The sequence below is a fragment of the Lytechinus variegatus genome, chromosome 19, assembly GCF_018143015.1.
Source record: "Lytechinus variegatus isolate NC3 chromosome 19, Lvar_3.0, whole genome shotgun sequence".
Classification (NCBI taxonomy): domain Eukaryota; kingdom Metazoa; phylum Echinodermata; class Echinoidea; order Temnopleuroida; family Toxopneustidae; genus Lytechinus; species Lytechinus variegatus.
The window spans coordinates 22,114,665-22,134,234 of NC_054758.1; the positions used below are offsets into that span (position 1 = coordinate 22,114,665).

At 37.5% G+C, this 19,570-nt stretch overlaps 1 protein-coding gene across 1 annotated transcript; it reads left to right on the forward strand.

Annotated features, from left to right (window-relative positions):
* The first annotated feature begins 1,087 nt into the window (after positions 1 to 1,087).
* Positions 1,088 to 18,386, forward strand: LOC121405828. The gene is made up of 11 exons (XM_041596793.1): positions 1,088 to 1,452; positions 3,666 to 4,027; positions 5,232 to 5,376; positions 6,591 to 6,762; positions 7,197 to 8,062; positions 10,153 to 10,302; positions 10,674 to 10,789; positions 11,283 to 11,487; positions 13,371 to 13,646; positions 14,997 to 15,175; positions 16,211 to 18,386. Exons 2-11 carry the CDS (start codon positions 3,683 to 3,685, stop codon positions 17,705 to 17,707), a joined length of 3,951 nt encoding a protein of 1,316 aa, XP_041452727.1. The 5' UTR covers positions 1,088 to 1,452; positions 3,666 to 3,682; the 3' UTR covers positions 17,708 to 18,386.
* Positions 18,387 to 19,570: the final 1,184 nt, after the last annotated feature.

The window sequence follows — 19,570 nt, forward strand, 5'->3', positions numbered from 1 at the left end:
AAAAACATGTTGAAAAAAAAGAAAAGCAAAAACATAACTCGGTGACCATTAATAGTCAGATATAGGGCTTTATCGCAGCAAAAACTTTTTTTTGTTCTACTAAATAAATTGGCAACATTATATTGTCCACACAAAAATTTGTTATATTTTTATTATCCAACTCTGGGTAGTTTTTAACCAATACTGTGTAGTTTTCACCAAAGCACACATTATTGGCTTAAATTAAACTACCCAGAATTGGACAGTTTTAACCAGTTGTTGTGCGGACAGTATAAATTTTGTTGTCTAACATTTTTTCGAGTGTAATATTGCAATAGAGAGAGAGATTTATGTAAAAAGCATTATAATGCTGATCAAAAAGTTCAATTTGTAAGCTGTTTCAAAAGACAAGTATAATTTAGTAAGATAGCGAACAATCAAAATTGAAGTGAGAGAAAGGGAGGATAGGGAGAAAAAAATAGAGAGAGGGAGAGAGAGAGGGAGAGGGGGAGAGAAAGAGAGAGAAGGGGGGGGGGGAAGAGCAAATAGAGAGTAGAAAATAGACAACCTTTGATTCCCCTTCATAAGCCCTATTTTAGTTTGTTTCTATAAGCCTTACAGTTACAAACAAATTACATAAAAGTAACAAATGTTCTCATAATGGTTATATGTCATGTCATACCGAGGTTTTACCTGACTGATAAGAAAGCACGAATGCCTGTGAGCAAGCAACCAGGGGACCGACGGCTTAAGGTCCTCTCCGAGGGACCTGGTAATGAGGATAAATGCCTTACCAAAGGGCACTAGCGCACTTGGGAATCGAACCCGGGTCACTGGAATCCGAAACCCCCGCTCTGCCGACTGAGCTAGGGCCTGACATGACGTTTGGGTATTTATTTTTACATGTTCATTCAGTTACTTTTTAGGTTTTCGCATCCTTTGAATCAAACCAAAACATTAATCATTCCACAAATTATAATTTGTGGAATATGATTCATGTTTTGGTTAAAGATAATTTCCAACTTCTTTGGCGTACTGATTTTTTTTCGATTGGACGTTTCGGCTATACGGTACACGTTGAATGTACCGTGAAATTTATAAATACGGTAACTTCATCTTTGTTTTTGTTTACAGGTGCTTGCACGATCACGAAAAAGGGGCTGAATTTCGCTGAAAACCCCTCTTGAAGTTAAACAACATTGGGTTTCATGAACTGCTTTGCCACAAAATCACATTCAATATACACATGATATTTCGGAAGGACAGAAAGTCAGTCATCTACCAGAAATGGGAAAATTTATCAGCTCAGCCTCGACCTCAGCGACAATCGTGTGACGGTCCCACTCGTTTAGTTTTGTGTTGGTGATTTCATTTCAGCAGCGATTGACCGAGTCCGACTCCCAGGCCGAGCCGGCGACAGGATCAGAGAAAGCCTGCCAATTTCTCCTGTGCAGTCCAACTCTAACCTAACCGGTATATATGATATAGACATTATAATAGGAAGAGGGGTGCGTCAAAAAATGCATTTTAATCTTAAAGCGAATAAAGGGGAAGTTCACACTGAGTCTGACTCTGTCTGAGGTGAAATGAAGTGAAGAAAATTAAAATTTAAATTAATTTGACTAGAGTCGAGTAAACTAAGTGCCCAAATATCGGACACTTAAGCATAATTTGACCTAGACAGCTGGCAGCCGTCTGTTTCGAGGAGTTTTTTAACATTTTTTATTTTCTCCTCGTCGACAGACGGCTCGCTAGCGTGTCCCCGCCATTAGGGGAGGTACAACGCAAAATCCCCCCGGCGGGGCTCATCGATTTTTTACTTAATGAAAAAACTATATATAAAAAGAAGCTTACCAAAATGCAGCTTGTTATTTCCTCTAGGCATTAATTGGCATCAAAGTGGTAAAAAATCAATTCGAAAGGAACAAAAACAGTGACTTTCCTCGGCTGTCGTGTAGCTCCCAATTCACTCGTTCCTCCGAAGTCGATAATGTACACAAACATATGAGGTGGGATGAACTTCCGGGTCAACTGCTTATCGAAACCGTTGGCCAATCAGATCATCTCTTTTACGTCAGTCTTATAAATATTAATATTCTTTTCCTTTTCAACGTTTGCTCGCGCTTGCCGGCCAGGCAAGCTAATAAAACTTCAACATCCGGGCACTGTATATGTGTGACGTAAAGGTCATGGGGCGGAGTCTAACTTTCGCCGGCCACTTTTCATGAATAATTCATTATCAAGATGGCTGCCCACTCTCCGAGTCGCAAGTGTCAACTTTTAGACTAGAGTCGAGACAATCCTCTGAATGCCAGTTTCAAAGCGGGAATTTAGGGTAAGAAACTGTCGTTACTTAAACATTATCACCTAAAGGTGCATATGAATGCACTGTTTGTGTAAAATATCACGGTATTGAGGAGAAAAACAAGAAATTAGCCGTGGCCATTGAGCCCCCGTACAGACGACGGTTAAACTTCGGTCTATGTATTTGGTGAGTGAAGCCAACGAAGTTCAGCTGAACAACCAACATAACAGAGACTGAAGCTTTTGGTCTAAATTTGACCAAAACAGAAATTGAATCAAATTAAAATAATGTTTATTTGATTTACGTAGTACAAATGTTGACTTTTAATGTCATATAAAAAATAGAATCTAAAAAATTATGCCAAAAATCAAATGGAAATTATTTACTTACCCGAGGATTGTTTTTTACCAAAAATCGGACACATAACCCAGGGAACTCCCGCCCGCGTAGCGGGCAGGAGCTTACCGTGTAATTGACCATACGGGACAAGGGTAGATTATGGTCAAAATATCTAGCAAGATAAATTATGAAAACAGAAATTATGCACTTACCACGATTATGATATATGGATGATGGTCTAACGATTGGCAGTTTTTCTGACATCTAGGCACAGACTGGAACCTCAAAAAACGAAAAGTTCTCTCCTACCCCCGTCTCGATCAGCCATTTTTGTTATGAATTGTAACAAAATGACCGATCGAAACGGCAGAAGAAGAAGAGAACTTTTCGTTTTTTGAGGTTCCAGTCTGTGCCCAGATGTCGGGAAAACTGCCACTCGTTAGACCTTCATCCATATAATCGTGGTAAGTGCATAATTTCTGTTTTCATAATTTATCTTGCTAGATATTTTGACCATGATCTACCCTTGTCCCATGAGTATGGGTAAATACACGGGGAGCTCCTGGGCGCTCCCTGGGTTATCGGACACATAGACTTGTATGCTGTTTTCATAATTTATCTTGCTAGATATTTTGACTATAATCTACCCTTGTCCTGTGAGTATGGGTAAATACACTGTGAGCTCCTGGGCGCTCCCTGGGTTATCGGACACATAGACTTGTATGCGGTGATCAATATTGGCATTTGAAATTGCGCTCTAGACCCCAAAATAGTTTCTTAATTGTTGATAAAATAATTATTTTAGCTGTGCAAGGGTCGATTTTAATGATAACCATCAATATTTTGATATAGAAATCATTGTCAAATCTGTTTATGAAGTGAAGTAAATCAAGTAAGATGAAAATGGGGAAGGTGGTGGAAGTACCAAAAGGTTGATCATTGTATTGAATTGCCCCAAAGTATAATCCAGTCATTCAGGCTGTATATTATTTCCTACTTTAGTTACCAGCCATCCTAAAATTGTATCTCTTTTTTATTAAAGAAAAGGCATGGCTTACAATGAATGACACACTAGCAACCATCAACGTTGATCAGCTTAGCAATGCTGTCAATGCAGTGGTCCAGTCTACAGCATTAGGCCAAGTTCCTTTAGACCCCTCCCCACCACCTGACGATCATCCTGATGCATCCCCTCCCTTCTGTGAGGGGGGTAAGTTACCCTCCCCTGGTGTTGGTACAACACAGGTGGTGCAGCCATGCCCCTCTTATTGTGGGAGAACTTTCGGAGGGAGGCTGGCTGAAGGACAGAAGAGCATCCCAGCATCCAGCATTGCTTCTCAAAAGGCAAACATTCCAGTACCGACCCATCAGCAGTCTACCAACCAACCGGTTTTCCATACCCAGGTGAACAAAACATTACTTGTATTTAAGTGATTGATTTGAATGAAATTGCAAGGGAAGAAGGGGAGTGGGTAAAAAGTTTCAATGGAGTATCCATATTTCAGTCAGCCTTTTTACATTAGGTCAAAATACGACAATTTCCCCTACAGTAAGAGACGGTAGATTTTGTTGCCACATGTAAATGGGGTATTTGCTTCGAAAATTGTTTATTGGATTTTGAAAATGAGATGTACATATTGTGTTTATACATGTAGTTTTGTTTTTATTTCCAAATTAGGTGTATTGATTCCAATTCTTTGCAAAACTTAGTTAAAGGGGAAGTTCACCCTGACAAAAACTTTATTGTAAAAATAGCAGAAAAAATAAAAAATGTTGCCGAAGGTTTGAGAAAAATTCATCAAATAATTAAAAAGTTATAAGAATTTCAATTATTTGATTTGTGATGTCATATGCGAGCAGCACTCCTACATAGTGAATGGTAAAATATCAATGAAATGTCGTTTTCTCAGAAAATTGAAAATGGTTTTCACTGTACCATTTGTATATCAATAGACAAATCATTTCACCCGATCATGAATAGGAAAAAAAATTAAGTCATCAGGAACCATGCAAAATTTGAAATTAATGCATTTTATATTACATAACACATGGGATAGTTGCTCGTTTATGACGTCACAAATCCAAAACTTTGAACTCTAATAACTTTCTTACTCTTTAACGGATTTTCCTCAAACCTTCACCAATATTATTTACTATTTTTTCTGCTATATTTGCAACAAAGTTTTCTTCAGGGTGAACTTCCCCTTTAAAAGCATTCTCAACATTTTATTTTTCCCCCAAAGTTGTAAATTTATTCTTGTGTTCTTTTTTCCTCATGAAAAATCTAAATGCATTTGTTTTAAAAAGGTGCTTTCATACCAGGACGTTTAAGGCATTTAATCTCATTTAAAGTTTTAAAATGTACGCTATTATTTTACGCCAAGCATTTCTATTCTTGAAGTGAAATATTGTAAGCAATGCAAATATAAAGAAATCTAATTCTTTACATAAAGAAATCATTTTTTGGTTAAAAATGGGATTGTTTTTATAAGGAAGTAGGATTGAATGAGAAAAAGCTTTCCATATACAGGTAAAACGTCCAGGTATCACTTAGTTTATGATTATGACTTATTGGCCGTAATTTTTTTTAAAATCCCTCTATGGGCAGACTTCACAGCCTTCTGGACCAGTAGTTCTTGTACCTAATCCAGGAGTTCAGGCAGGGCAGAGAGCGGTTCAACTGCAACAAAACTCTGTCAACAACCAGCCACAAGACCAAGGGCCAAAGAAGTTCTATATGTTAAAACAATCAGGTATTAGATATTTTTAAATAGTGTAATAATAGTAATACTAACTGTTATATATCTGAGCGCATATCACTATAAAAAAGTCTCAATGCACATCAGGAATAATAAGGAGGGAAAGCGCTGGTGATGCTATGATGATGTTATTATCAATTAAATATGTTTTTCAGTGCAGATTTGAATTGCCCGTTAATTGTAAGGGATCCTTTTCCAGAGTTATGGCTGTGGATGCGCAAACCCATTTACCATAAAACATTCTCTTAACATAAAACATTCTCTTAACATAAAACAGGTTTATAATTATTAATATTAGGTTCATATTTACAAGTAATTTAGACAGATTCTAAAGCTAATCTAACCTGATGTCCAACAAGTGCAAGGTTCTTAATACAAATTAATATATTTTTGTTCTGGTAACAATCCTAACAGCTGAGTTTTGAATGACCTGAAGTTTCATGACTTGAGTATCTGGTATTGCATAGAATAGACTATTGCAATAGTTATTAAAGTGGCACCTGACAAAAGCATGCAGCAACCTTTCAGAGGTATCTCTATCAATTTATGACCAGACAAGTATTCCAAACCTTATGCAATGCATATGTTGCAAAACCATATTTAGAATTGATGTGATTTTGCAAAGTAAACCAGAACACCAGGATTTTGTGCAGTCTTAACAAGAAGAAACTCTACTCCTTCAATTTCAAAAAGCTGCAAAGGTACATGGATTCAAAATCAAGATTTCATATGTATCAATGTCATGATCACCATCATCATCATCATCATCATCATCATCATCACCACCACCACCACCATCATCATTATCATCATCGTCATCATCATCACCACCACCACCACCATCATCATCATCACCATCACCATCACCATCCCCATCACCATCATCTTCATCATCACCACCATTGCCATAATCGCCATCGCCATCGTCGTCAGGGTTGTTTTCATCATCATCATCATCATTCTTGTAATGTTTATCATCATCATCATCATCACCATCATCATCACCATCATCACCATCATCATCATCACCATCATCTTCATCATCACCACCATTGCCATCATCACCATCATCATCATCACCATCATCATCATCACCATCTCCATCATCACCACCATTGCCATAATCGCCATCGTCATCGTCGTCAGGGTTGTTTTCATCATCATCATCATCATTCTTGTAATGTTTATTTGTCGGTATATATTTCTAGGTTCCAACTGGGTTCTAGTTCCAACACAAGCCCAAATACCACCTCCTATACAGTGTAGCAATGATGGTCTGTTGAAGACTGTCACTAGGAATTCAGATCCCATCACATACCGACCATCTTCTGGTTTCAAACAAGCCGCTCCCATCTCGGTTTCTCTACCAACTACACAAAGGTAGGGTTACATTGTGTGGTGCTCCATAGTTAGTGAACCCCAAACAAAAAAAGTATATATTTAAAAGTGTTCATGCTCTGCTGTTATATTTAAAGATAAAAAAACGATCTCAAAATGACTTTTTACAGAATTTAATATAATGACCGCCAAGTGTCTGCATGCCGTAATGTATTGGATTTACCAAAATGATAAATTATGCATGTTTTTATGTTCAATCTTAAATTGAACATGTTATGTTAACATTGAATCTTATGTTAAATTGCCGGTTAGAAATTCATTGATTGAAGGAACTAGTAAATTTGCTCTATATCAATATGAGTATTTTTGTGTCAAAATATCTGACTAAAATAAAATATTGTAGGCAATGATATTGAACCCTTTTGCACCATATCTTAACAGGCTTGTTTTGCATTTTTATTTAATTTCTCATCCAGTACCAGCTTGCCAACTGTGCAGCCACCTAATATAAACATGAACATCGCCATACATTTACCAAACAATGGGACACCCTACCCCATACCAGGACTCACAAAGTCTAATGGACCACAGCAAGCCCTTCAACCAATCAGGACACAGATGCCCCGAGACTCCACCCATCTTTTGTCCCAACCTTGCACCTTTGCTAAACCAACTGTATCCCCTAAAGTTAATATTGGTCGGTCAACAAAGCACAACGCACCTGTCATGATTCTCCCAAACACCCTTAGACCATCTCAGCTACGACCTTTGACCTCTCAGGTAGGTCCGTTTCCTTCTCAGATCAGCGTACTGCCCACTGGTCAAACTGGACTGACCACTGGTCAAAGTGGACCATGTCAGATGTCACCGTTTCCTCAGGTCAGTGTACTGCCCTCTGCTCAAACAGGACTGACCACTGGTCAAACAGGACAGTCCGAGGTAGTGCCGATGCCATCAAGCTCGAACGTTACGGTTCCGTCTGTCCTCAGGAACAGCACCAGTGTTTCAAACATCAACTTGTTTTCCCCTCCCCTCAACTTCGGATCACAAATCCAGATGCTGTCGCCTTTGACCTCTCAAAAGGGCTGCCATAACAGCAACAGCCTTGGAGGTTTGACAAACTCTTTGGATCTACAGCCATCTCTGTTGAATCAAGGTCTCGTACCTGAAGTTGTCAACTTACAACCCCAGCAGATATCTCCTGGTGTAGTCAAACTAACATCTGGACCACCCTCGATCTCACATCGTGTGGAGAGGTCAAAGGTTATTACCTCTAGAGTAAGGGCTAAGTCAAGGAACGAGTCGGGACAGCAGAACAGAAAACATAAAATTGCAGAATCATGTAAGTAGTAATGATAGAAAACAGTCCATAAATGTAATATCTAGTACATATTCTGTTCCTTCTCCCTTTGTATTTTGACCCTCAGAATCGGCAAACTAAATTGATGACTCAGTCTTTATGACATATTACATACATGTGTTACTATTAAATGCCACAGGAAATATTGATTAAACAATGATATTTTAGTCACAGAGATCATAAAAGTGTCTGCGCTTATTATGTGATCTGTCAATTGACAGATCAACTTTTAATTTCGTACGAATTTTCTTTTTTATTTTTTTTTATTTTTCCGCCCTTTTCTTGTTCCACTAAAATCTCAAAATCTACTTCATCAATTATCTTCAAAATATCATCAGATATAGGGACATATCATGTCATGTGTACGAAACAGGTTCAAGGTCAAAAGGTCATCATGACGTCATCTAGACGCCATTTTGTAAAATCACATTATCAATCATATCTTCATTATCAATTATCAAAAATTAACAATATTTACATCACATTAACTTCAGGTCAAGGGTCAACTGCCCATGTCATCAAAGGTCATGTAAAGGTCACGACGTGCGCGTACGCGCGCATCAAAATTTTAAAATGCTCAAAATCACTTTTTGACCAAAACAGAGTACGAATCAGGTCATTTTAAGCATTTCAAAAATTTGCGCGCGCGTAACCGTGCGCGCGCGTTCTCGCGCGTAACGGCACTATAAAACATAGGATCGCCATTTTTTTCACATCAATGCACCGATAATATAATTCTGAACAATTTGATACCTTGATCAACCTTCTACGACAAGTAATAAAGGAATTAGCCTCCATCAAAGTTTACAGCACACGCGCGCGCGCACTAACCATAGACAATATATGTGCAAAAACATGCCTATACAAAATTCATTATAGCTCTTAAAGTAGTCCGTTGACCCCCATTTTTTTTCATATTCGAATAGAGTATGGATGGGAGATGTGATTTCATGTCACATTTGACCCGAAATTTTATCCTGACGTCATCAAAATGGCGTCGGAACTCAAAATTCCCATTTTGCTACTTATGACGTCATCATAATTATGCAAATTTGACTTTAACTCTGTAAATATTGATCAATTTTTGCTCAGTTTTTTTCTACGTTGTAGCTGAGGACATGTTCTTTCTATTGTGATGGGTATATTTACATTTTAAGGATCGGATCATCCTCAAAAAAAGGCAAGTTATAGAGGCATGTCATTTTCGCTCATTTTGTGTGCAATCTCTATGGGAAATGACTTTTTCTCAAAACTGGATTTTACATTCCTCTATTTCGCGAGCCATATCTCCATTTCTATTTGTTGGTTTTCTCTGAGCTTGGAGTACATGTATGTAGTAGCTGAGATTGTAAGCTATCGCAAGTGTGGTCTTCGTTTTCCGATCAGATGCCGGGATCATGCCCGTATTTCACTTGCAAAGTTGGATTTCAGATCCTCTTGTTTTGCTTATGTGTAAAGTCTATGGGAAGTGTGTAGCTCAATGGGTAAGGCATCAGTCTTGCGTCCTCAGGGTCCGGGGTTCGAATCCAAAAGTGGACATAAATTTTTTTTCTTTTTTTTTCTTTTCAACATTTCGCAAATGTTCCTTAATCACCATTACAAGGTATATAAGTTCAAATATCGCACAATAAAATAGATTAAAATCTCTTTTAATAAGCCTATAACACTGATGTACAATGTGTATCGCCTACACCTACATGTATTTCACATATTCTCATTTCCCTCTTTTCACGAGTATTCAACATGTTCTTTTCGTAATAAAAGTTCAGTTTTCAAGATGATGATCGTATTGATCTCAATAAACATGGTGATTGTATTCGTGATCATGAAAATCAGAGACAGATCACCTAATTCGTCCTCATGACGAATTAAAGTTCTTATTATTTTTTCTTTCTGAATTATGTTTTGTTATTCATATGAACTGTTTTGAATACAACACACGTCAGAGTTTGTGATATTTTTTTATATTACAACCTCTGAAACATGAACCAGGTTTTGAATACTGATTTTTGAAATTCTCAGTTGACAACGGATTAACCTAAATCTTAATCTTTAATTTTGATCTTGATTAGGGTGTATTTCCTGTAGATCTATTGTTAAATGCTGCCCTCATCAGAAACCAGCTGTAGTAGTTACAGACAAGGCAGTTGAAACCAGAGCTAGGCAGTCTCTACCGGATCTATTGATGCTCAAACCATCCATTGCTATTCCAGGCGAGACAGGTAAATGTATGGTACAAAAAAAATAGAGGGCAGTTTTCACATGAGAAGTTAAATTTGTTAAATCATATAAAACGTCATAAAAAACTGAGAGTTTCATTAACTTTTTTTGGGGTGTTTATTTATTTTTTGAAGAAAAATAAGGAGTCACAAAATTAGAAATTCCTTGTTTGGGTAAAGAAGAAAAATGGAGGGGTTCGCTGCAAACTGAGTATCCTGTATGAAATTAAAGGTTGTAAGATAAGACCTGAGAGATGCTGAGTAACTACTGATTTTTTGCTAGAGATTATAAAAATATCTTTTTAAAATAAAAACATATTCTTGGGATTGGGAGTCTCTCATAGAATTCTCTCTCATTTTGGTATTTCTTGAAGGAGTCTATGCCAAACAGGAGATTCTGCCAAACACTCGCTTTGGACCTGTGGTCGGGAAACTAGCTGATGTCAATTCATCAACAGACTTAGATGCAATTGGCCAAAAAGCATGGCGGGTAAGAAATCACATTATTGATCCAGTATTTTGAGAGTAATTTAGGAGCTAGGCTTTTAAATATTTTTTTTGTTTCAATTTCAATTTATTTCAACCATAAATACTTCAAAATATAATGTAATACATAAAACAAAATGGTTAGTTTGTGGTAGATAGTCTTAACTTTATTCTGAATGTTTTCTTGATCAATTATGTAGAAGTTTCATGAATCCCTATATTTTCTTCCTCTTCTATGTTCATTAGTATTAAAAGAAAGGACACTTTTCAAGCTTCCAGCTTCTGCTGATTCTTCAACTCTCTTTGATTAATGTTATCATGTAGCCAGTTGAAATTTATGTAATTTAGTTGAAATTAAGCTTCATTTCTTCTCTCTTGTGTCATGCTTGTATATTGATTATGTTCTCTCACAAATTGTACTGTATATATATCATGTTGTATCTTTTTATGAACACTGGTAAATTGACTTGAAATTTGTTCTTTAGTACGTGTGACAGATATTTTCTGATAGAAAATTGTGTCAGCTCCTCTTCACAAACGATGAGAGTTGTTCTAATTGGATGATGTTTATTAAGATGTCCAAAGACCACAACCTAATGGCATTTCAGAGTGGAGCTCACATCTATTTTACATCACTTACAAAAATTCAACCTGGTGAAGAGCTTGTTGTGTGGTATTCCAAGGAATATGCAAGACTAAGAGGTAAAGAAGAATATCTATGCCAACTTCAGACACATACAGTTGTGCTCAAAACATAGTGCACCTCACGACAAAATGCACTCCTTCATGCTAAGTGTTGATGTAGAAAACAACATGACAATGTCCGGCAAGCCCAGTAGCATATACTAGCTGTCATGAAATCCTGTCTTTGTTTTTAAGCCCTGCTCTTGAATGGGGGACAGTGGCCTCATAATAATTATAATAATAATATGTGGGATTTGTAATGCGCCAAATCCACTCTGCAGAGTGCCCAAAGCGCAGTAAAAGAATGAGAAAATTACAAATATATCAATAATTATTATTATTATTATTTTATTTGGCATTTTAACAAAAAAAAGTTTACAATCAATTTACAGGAGAAAATACAATTACAGAGTGAAAATGGATGTTTGCAAAAGAAGTCCAGGTTGCCTGGAAAAGGAAAAAGTTAAATAAATAACTGTAGCCTGCAGGCTATCCTTCCCGACCTGGACTTGTATGTAAACACCCCAAGAATAAAAACATGTGAATAGATTATTATATTAATACAAACAATAATTCATATAGAAAAAGCATATTGAAATAGATATGTATAAGAACAATCCAATATAGTGTGATTGAAACGTAATTACAGGGCAACTTAAAGAAGTTGTAGTAAATTGGTATTTTGATATACATTTGAATTGGCCAGGTAAATATAAACTTTAAAGTACATTGTATGGGGGAAAGGTGTATAAGCAGTAAAAAAAGGAAACCTCATAAGATTTGAAATTAATAAAAAAAGAAAATATGAATATTAGAATAATGTACCGGTAAATGAGTGTATATTTAAACAGAAATAATAGATTCAGGAACAATTAAGAGTAGTATTTGTCATTCCCAAATGAGTTTCAACCTATGAATTGGGCTGGTCATATACTCCTTATTGCAAATTGCATTGTTGAAACCACAAAACTAATGCAGTAGCTCTGGGCCCTGTCTTACAAATGGTTACGATTATTTCGATCAACCACAACTATGGACGGCCAGCAACATCAAATGTATGTTTGTTCAAAATACTTTATAGATGGGGACATTGTGGTCTAGTGGTTAAGACTCTTGTCTTTCAATCTGAAGGACATGGGTTCGATTCCAAGCCATGATGTTTTTCTTCAGCAAGAATTTACCCATATTGTGCTGCACTCAACCCAGTAAATGCGTACCAGCAGGAAGTAATTCCTCAAAAAGATGTGCGCACCGGAATCAATAGACTAGCTTAGCCGGGGTGAGACAGGAGTGCCTTGAGCACCTAGCAAGGTGGATATGTGCGCTGTAGAAATCCTATATTATTATTATTATGTGATGTACAATCATACATTCATTGTTTTCTTGAATATTCAGTGTACTTCTCTTTGTTTACAAAGGACATCATGCGAATTTCCTTGACACTGTTGGATATCCATATAGTTTCAGATGATCTGATCAATCTTAACTCTTTGTAAGACAGGGTCCTGGTGCCTGTAACGCAAAGCTTAGCAATGATTGTAGAACATTTTTCAATGATTTATTCCATGGATTACACTACAATGTACAATCAATCATAAAAATCAAACATACCTCGATTGCTAACCTTCGTGTTATGGGACCATGGTGAGTGTTTCATCAGCATTTTTTCTGACAAGTTGTCAGATCTGACAACTTTTCTCGTTTTTGATTGGCTGAGAACCACTGTTACCATAGTAACTGTTGGATAAAACAGACTGTTGGATAAAATGTCTGACAAGTCCTTTCATCACATGCTCCCAAAGAAGTGTGCCTCTTTCTCAATTATAGATTACATAGCATCAATTTACAATTATTATTATCAGTGATACATTTTGTGAATGTCAACAATTTGATTATTTCAGGCATCAGGGATTTTAAGGGCACCACGAAGTGTCAGAAATGCCATCAGAGTTTTCCAGGCAAGACTCACCTACAGTGTCACATGGCCGAAGCCCACCCTTCCTCTCAACAAGACAAGATGTACAAGTGTGACGTGTGCTCCTACGTGTTCTCCTCATCATCCAAGTTGCGTACCCATCTCTTGACCCATCTTGGAGTGAAACCGCATCGATGTAAGATCTGCCACAAGGGATTCACAGACCGTAGTAACCTCAGGGCTCATTCCCTTATACATGCAGGTATGGTGTGCATCAACTTGTGAAGTGTTGCAAAGACTTATCAATATGGTGTAAAATAGTTACTCTATCATGTGTAACCAGCCACTCCCAAACCAAAAATAAGTCGTCCAATATGAATGTTGAGATTTTTATTGAGTTCGACAAAGCACATCCTTTGCTTTTAAATGATATGTAACTTACCAAAATTGTTCAACAATAACTCACACAAGTATTTGATTGAATGCAGAAAGAACTAAGTGAGAGCTTTTAATATTAATGAGAAAATAATGTTTGAAGTTCTGGGTACACTCAAGCATGAGATGTGAACACTGCAATTTCTGTGAAATTCCAACCAGTTGAAAAAACACTTGTGTCAAAGAAACTTTTGTGTCTTGTTGTCTTTACATCTTGAAATTTTGAAAATATGAATAAAAGGGAATTTTTCAGATAATTTGTTTTTTATAACTATTTGTTTTTTGAAAACAAATGACTATTTTGGCTATTTACAGAGAACCTCCCTTGATGACTTACTATTTACTTCTCACTCGGAAAAATATCTACAAGACACTCATGCCTTATACACCAGCTTATAGCCTTAGATCATCACACCAGCAACTCCCAAGACACGTGTAGCATATTGTGCACAAGCTTTCTCTGCCTCAGCACCTTCTCTCTGGAATAATTTGCTGAAGAATTATACCATCACTGGAGACCTTCAAATCTAAACTGAAGTCTTATCTTTTCTAACAGTATTAGTTATTAGCACTTTGAAATTCATCCAAACTCTCTATTCTTTCTTTTCTTGTGTGCCTCGGAATAGGATATTCCTAGATAGATGGCACTATATAGATGCCTATTATTTGTTTGGAGTGGCTGGTCACTTATAGAGTAATAGGTGTTTGATCAAGTAAAATGGGTGTAGTATAATTCGAGATTAGAAAAAGCTATTATTTGGAAAAAATGCCAGTCCGACCAAATGAACAGATGGCGGAAAGGTGAAAATTTCGAGGTAAATTCTCCAGCACGTTGGGAACAAAAGTTAAATTTCTCAGCATTATCAAATAAGTCACTTTATCTTCCTGAATTGATATGTGTGATTAATGTAAGTTTTGATGCTCTGAAATTGTTGAGGCCGTTCATAAAATAAAGTATTGAAAATGGGGTCTGCATTTTGAAAAGGTTGATTACTGTACGGAACTGTCCTTTAAGGAGATTCCCACAAAACCAGAAGCTGGCACAAATGAAAAAAAGCAAGATAAGAGGGTCGGTTGGTGTGTTGCACTGTTTGTAGTATCGTAACAGCAAAGATATCGCTGAAGCCTCTGTTAATATTGCTAGTAGTAACGCCTAATTGTGATATCTTTGTTACAGGAGTGAAGAAGTTCACTTGTGAGACATGCAGCAAGAGTTTCCGTCAGAAAGCCCATTTGGTATCCCATCAGATTACTCATACAGGAAAACGAGATCTTCAGTGTTTCGTCTGTGAGAGGATGTTTGGTCGACAGAGTGATTTGAGTTATCACATGAAACAACATAGAGAAACTAAGAAAGTAAGCTTTACTGTGTTTTTATGCCTCTGCCCTTTGTAGATGGTTTTCAGACGAGGCATAGTATACAAATAATGCATGTAAGCGTGTGCATGCAGGGCTAAATAATGAACGATGTGGGAGAAGAGCCAATGGATATACCGCACTGAGGTCTGCAGTGCGGTATATCCATTGGCTCTTCTTGCATTTGGTGAGTCGAGCACCGAGTTCATTATTATGTCCTCTGCGTGAGAATGCATGCATTGTTTTATACATCCCCCATTCCCCATGTTACTGAGTTGTACCGAATGCTATCTTTGATCTAAATTATAGATAACTCCAGACCTCGCACTCTCCTGCACTCTGACATCAGAGTGCAGGATAGTACATTTTGCATGTCATAGTGCTATTCGCTGAACATCATGTGATCCAACTTGGACCAATCAGATTATGGAACATTCTCTGGAGTTGTATTTTGGCTCATCTATCCTTTTGTCCATCTTGTTTCTATCCGTCCAGCTTTTGTTCTTGCAATTACTACCAAAATCGTGATTATGAGCCTATAATTATACTACAGGCATAATATTTCTTTCCCTCTTACTCTAATAATTACTTCTACTATTGCTGAGTTCCAAAATTTCAACTTGTAATACACCAATGTACATGTAGTACAAATGTATATTAAAGCATCAGCATGAATTAAAGCCCTCCCACTTAATATTCAGTCAATGAATTCCATCTTTTGTGTACAAATTAGATTAATTCTAAGTGATATTCAAATCAATCCCTTCAAATTTTCTCAGATGTCCATCTTGGTGATCATGTCTTTGTATAAACTTATTTGTATAAATTATTACAAGGGGCTCGTTGCATAAAACGTTTTACCTGAGAAAACTCAGGTTGTTTTTACCTGAGTTTTTGCCCTGTGTTAAAGTCAATTGCAGAAATCAGACCAACCTTAGTTCTCAGTTTTTACCAGAGTTTTCTCAGGTAGAAAGTTTTATGGAACAGGCCCCAGAAGTCAAATAGTTTTCCTTCATTCTTTTTATTTCTTTATAGTTGAGTTGCCCAGTATGTGACAGAAGATTTTACAAGGACTGTCAGCTGATAAGGCATATGAAGATACACAGTGGACAGAGGGATTACCAATGCCACATTTGTAACAAAGGATTCATCACTAAATACCATCTCAGCAGACACCTGAAGTCCTGTGAGCGTTACGAGCGATTCCGACGTAAGTCATGGCCTAACAGCTTGGACAGTATAGCAGGAGTGGTTGGCCAAGCAAGTGGAGAAAGACAGTTTGTAAGACCCATTGCTCCTGGAGCCATGCAAGAAATCATTCCCGCAAGGAGGAGACGTCAACCGCCAGAGGGTCAGGAAGGGACTTCCTCAAGGATTTTGAGAAGCTCTCGTGGGCGACCTATCAAACCGAAGCCTGTTCCTTCATACATGGCTCAGCTAGTAAGCCCACCTGCAAGAGGATTGGGAAGTGCAAAGAGAAAGAAGCGGGTGCCAAGGAAGGTTAGCCAGCTTCCTAATAGGGAGCTTGACTCTGGTTCTTTAGCACACACTGTTTCTGTGACTTTGTATGAAGTTCAACCTGGTAACACCCAAGAGATTGGACCAGGTGTAGGTCCACCAACAGATGGTGTGCAGCAGATGGTTCAAAGTGCCATTCCAGAGAAAACCAAGCCGACGATACCACCTGATCATTCATCATCTATGTCTGTCTATGCTGTCCAGGGGGAGACATCAGAAGGTAGTACCAACATGGCGGTTGATCAGCAACAGCAATGCAGCACTTTGTCTCAACTAGCTATTTCTGTGCCTCAAGAATCATCCATAGTTCTTGATTGTGACAATTATGTTTCATCCTCTTCAGTCGCCCAACCTCACCTGCAGTCATCCTACGCTTACACCTCTTCTGACCCTCAAGGAGATGATGGAATCCATGATGGATCCCTGACAACACCTCTCTTTGACCTAGGTGAAGGGCCAACCATGTCCTCTGCAGTCCAGGTGATGCCGACTTACAACTCCCAATCCTTCTCACTGGAAGAAGAAGAAGACAGCCATTCAGATGCATTTGCTGGACCTCAAGAACATTGCAATCCATCTGGCTCATTTTTCATGACCGATGCTCCCATGTCGGACCCTGTTGCCAGCAGCTCGTCGCAGAGCCTTCGCCATCAGACCCATGTTGATTCACTGGCTGAAGACAACCACGCCGGAACCTTTGCTGAAGCTCGGGAACATTGTCCTCCTGCACCTGCTTTATTCATGACCGATACTGCCATGCCTGACTCTGTTGCCAGTACATCATCTCAGAACCTTGGTCATGGGGGTCATAGAAGCTCCTTGACAGAGGATTCCCTTTTCTCTATGGATCCTTCTGATGAGACAGGAACATCACTTTCCCAGCACACAGGAGACAGCATAGATGACATCAGTGTAGACTTAAGAGCCATTGAGAGGGCGCTAGACTCGGATGAAGAGGAGCCATGTACTGATGAAAGAAGGGGAGATTCCCCATCAGAGAACATTGAGGAATGACTTTGATTTACGCTATATGCCACAAAGCTAGCCAGCTATTTATCCAGCATTGATCAAGGTACTTGGGCAACATGTCTTCTGGGGCCCATAACACAAAGCTTAGCAATGATTGTAGAAAAATTTTTACGATTGATTGCATTGACTACACTGTACAATCAAAGGTGAAAATCAAGCTTATGATTAATCGCTAACCTTTGTGTTAGGGGACCCTGGTTAAGCTTTAATACAATAGCCTGTGCACAGTGGAATTATAAGTATGAGAATTTTGGGGGTCATCATCCATAAATATGTCATGTATCACACATATAGAGTATAATATTCTTGCATATTAATTTCAAGAAATTATGTGATATGTATTTTAATAGACTCAAATGTAAATTGCTGAGATGCCTTACAAAAAAACAACTTTGGCCTCAACTTAATGACCCTTTGAAATCCTGCCAGCCTTTTTATGTTCTTTTTTTCTATTTTGGCAACAAAATATGTATTAAAAATGTGTGTTGACCAACTCTTATTCTCATAAATATTCTATGATAAAAGAGTGTACAAATATTTATAGAAATTACCTAATGGCAAAGTAGAACATCATTCATCACGAAGTAAAGGACAGTTATGCATGAACAAACTTAAATCTAAATATCAAAATAAATTTAAGAGTTCTTTCATGTCATACGCCCAAGCTCCCCCCCCCCTGTTACGGCGAATAATTCTGTCAGGTGTTATCATTGGCGGCGGAAGCCAAAAGTTTTAGGAGGGGACAACCAAAAAAAAATTGAAAAGCAAAAAGAAAAAGAAAAAAAAAAGTTCTCGACCCACGAATTTTAGTGGGAACGTAGGGAAATAAAATGACAAGCAAAAAAAAAAAAAAAAAAGGTCATCAACAACAAATTTAGGGGGGGACCGTCCCCCCTCCTCAAATTTAGGGGGGGACACGTCCCTCCCGCTTCCGCCGCCTATGGGTGTTATTGCCCTTTATTGCCATAAGTTATTACTTCTCAAAAGCAATGTATTCATTGATTAGTACATGTATGTAAGACACATTTCATGATCTGATCCATGTGAGTTATTTTTTGTTAACAAGCAGATTTATACTTCTGTGTTCTGCTGATTCAGTTAACCAAGGTTAAATTTGACCATACTTTTATGTATTGCTAATTTTCAACTCATCCGCCGAATAAAAATTATAGTCCTGAGAAAAAAAGTTGTCCAAAAAATGTGACTTTGTTGTTAAATGACGAAATATGAAAACGAGAGTACACATTGATCAAGGTCAAAGATCATTTCTGGTCAACAGCTGAAAGGAATTTTGATTTTCTTTTCATCATACATATATTCCAGACTTTGTTTTGATTTATTCAATTCTTATCTGCAGTCGTTTGCAGTAGATTATGAAATACATTATTTGGTTGAAAATACAGTTTTAGGGATCACAGAAAAGATTTTGTCATTTGGCAGGTTGGCAGTCAAACTACAGTTGTATAACATGTTAGTCTTGTGGAAATTTATCTGCCTGTTTTCCTGTTGGTTCTTCTGTTTTATGGTCATTCATGTCTAGAAATGCAATTCTTGCCAAACAATGGTCACTTAAACTGTATCTGCGCACATACACTAAATGCAAACAGAATCTTGCAATTTTTCATTAGCTGAGAGTATGAATATTATGAACGGATGATTTCGTACCGATAGGAAAATTACCAGTAATACGGAAGAGGGGCTATGAATATTGCGTTTATTTCCATGATATACAAGAATGTTATGCATGTTTGAAGAAAATTTACTGATGTATTTTGTGTATAGTAAAAGAATTTATATTGAATATGAATTGCATCCAAATTTCTCATTAAGAATATATTGATTAGTGAA

Excerpts from the sequence above, each read along its gene's own strand:
- LOC121405828 (XM_041596793.1), top strand. The coding sequence starts at position 3,683 with ATGAATGACACACTAGCAACCATCAACGTTGATCAGCTTAGCAATGCT. Across the intron at positions 10,790-11,282 it reads TTGGCCAAAAAGCATGGCGG|ATATTTTCTGATAGAAAATT; the intron begins GTAAGAAATCAC and ends TACGTGTGACAG. Across the intron at positions 13,647-14,996 it reads TCATTCCCTTATACATGCAG|GAGTGAAGAAGTTCACTTGT; the intron begins GTATGGTGTGCA and ends TCTTTGTTACAG.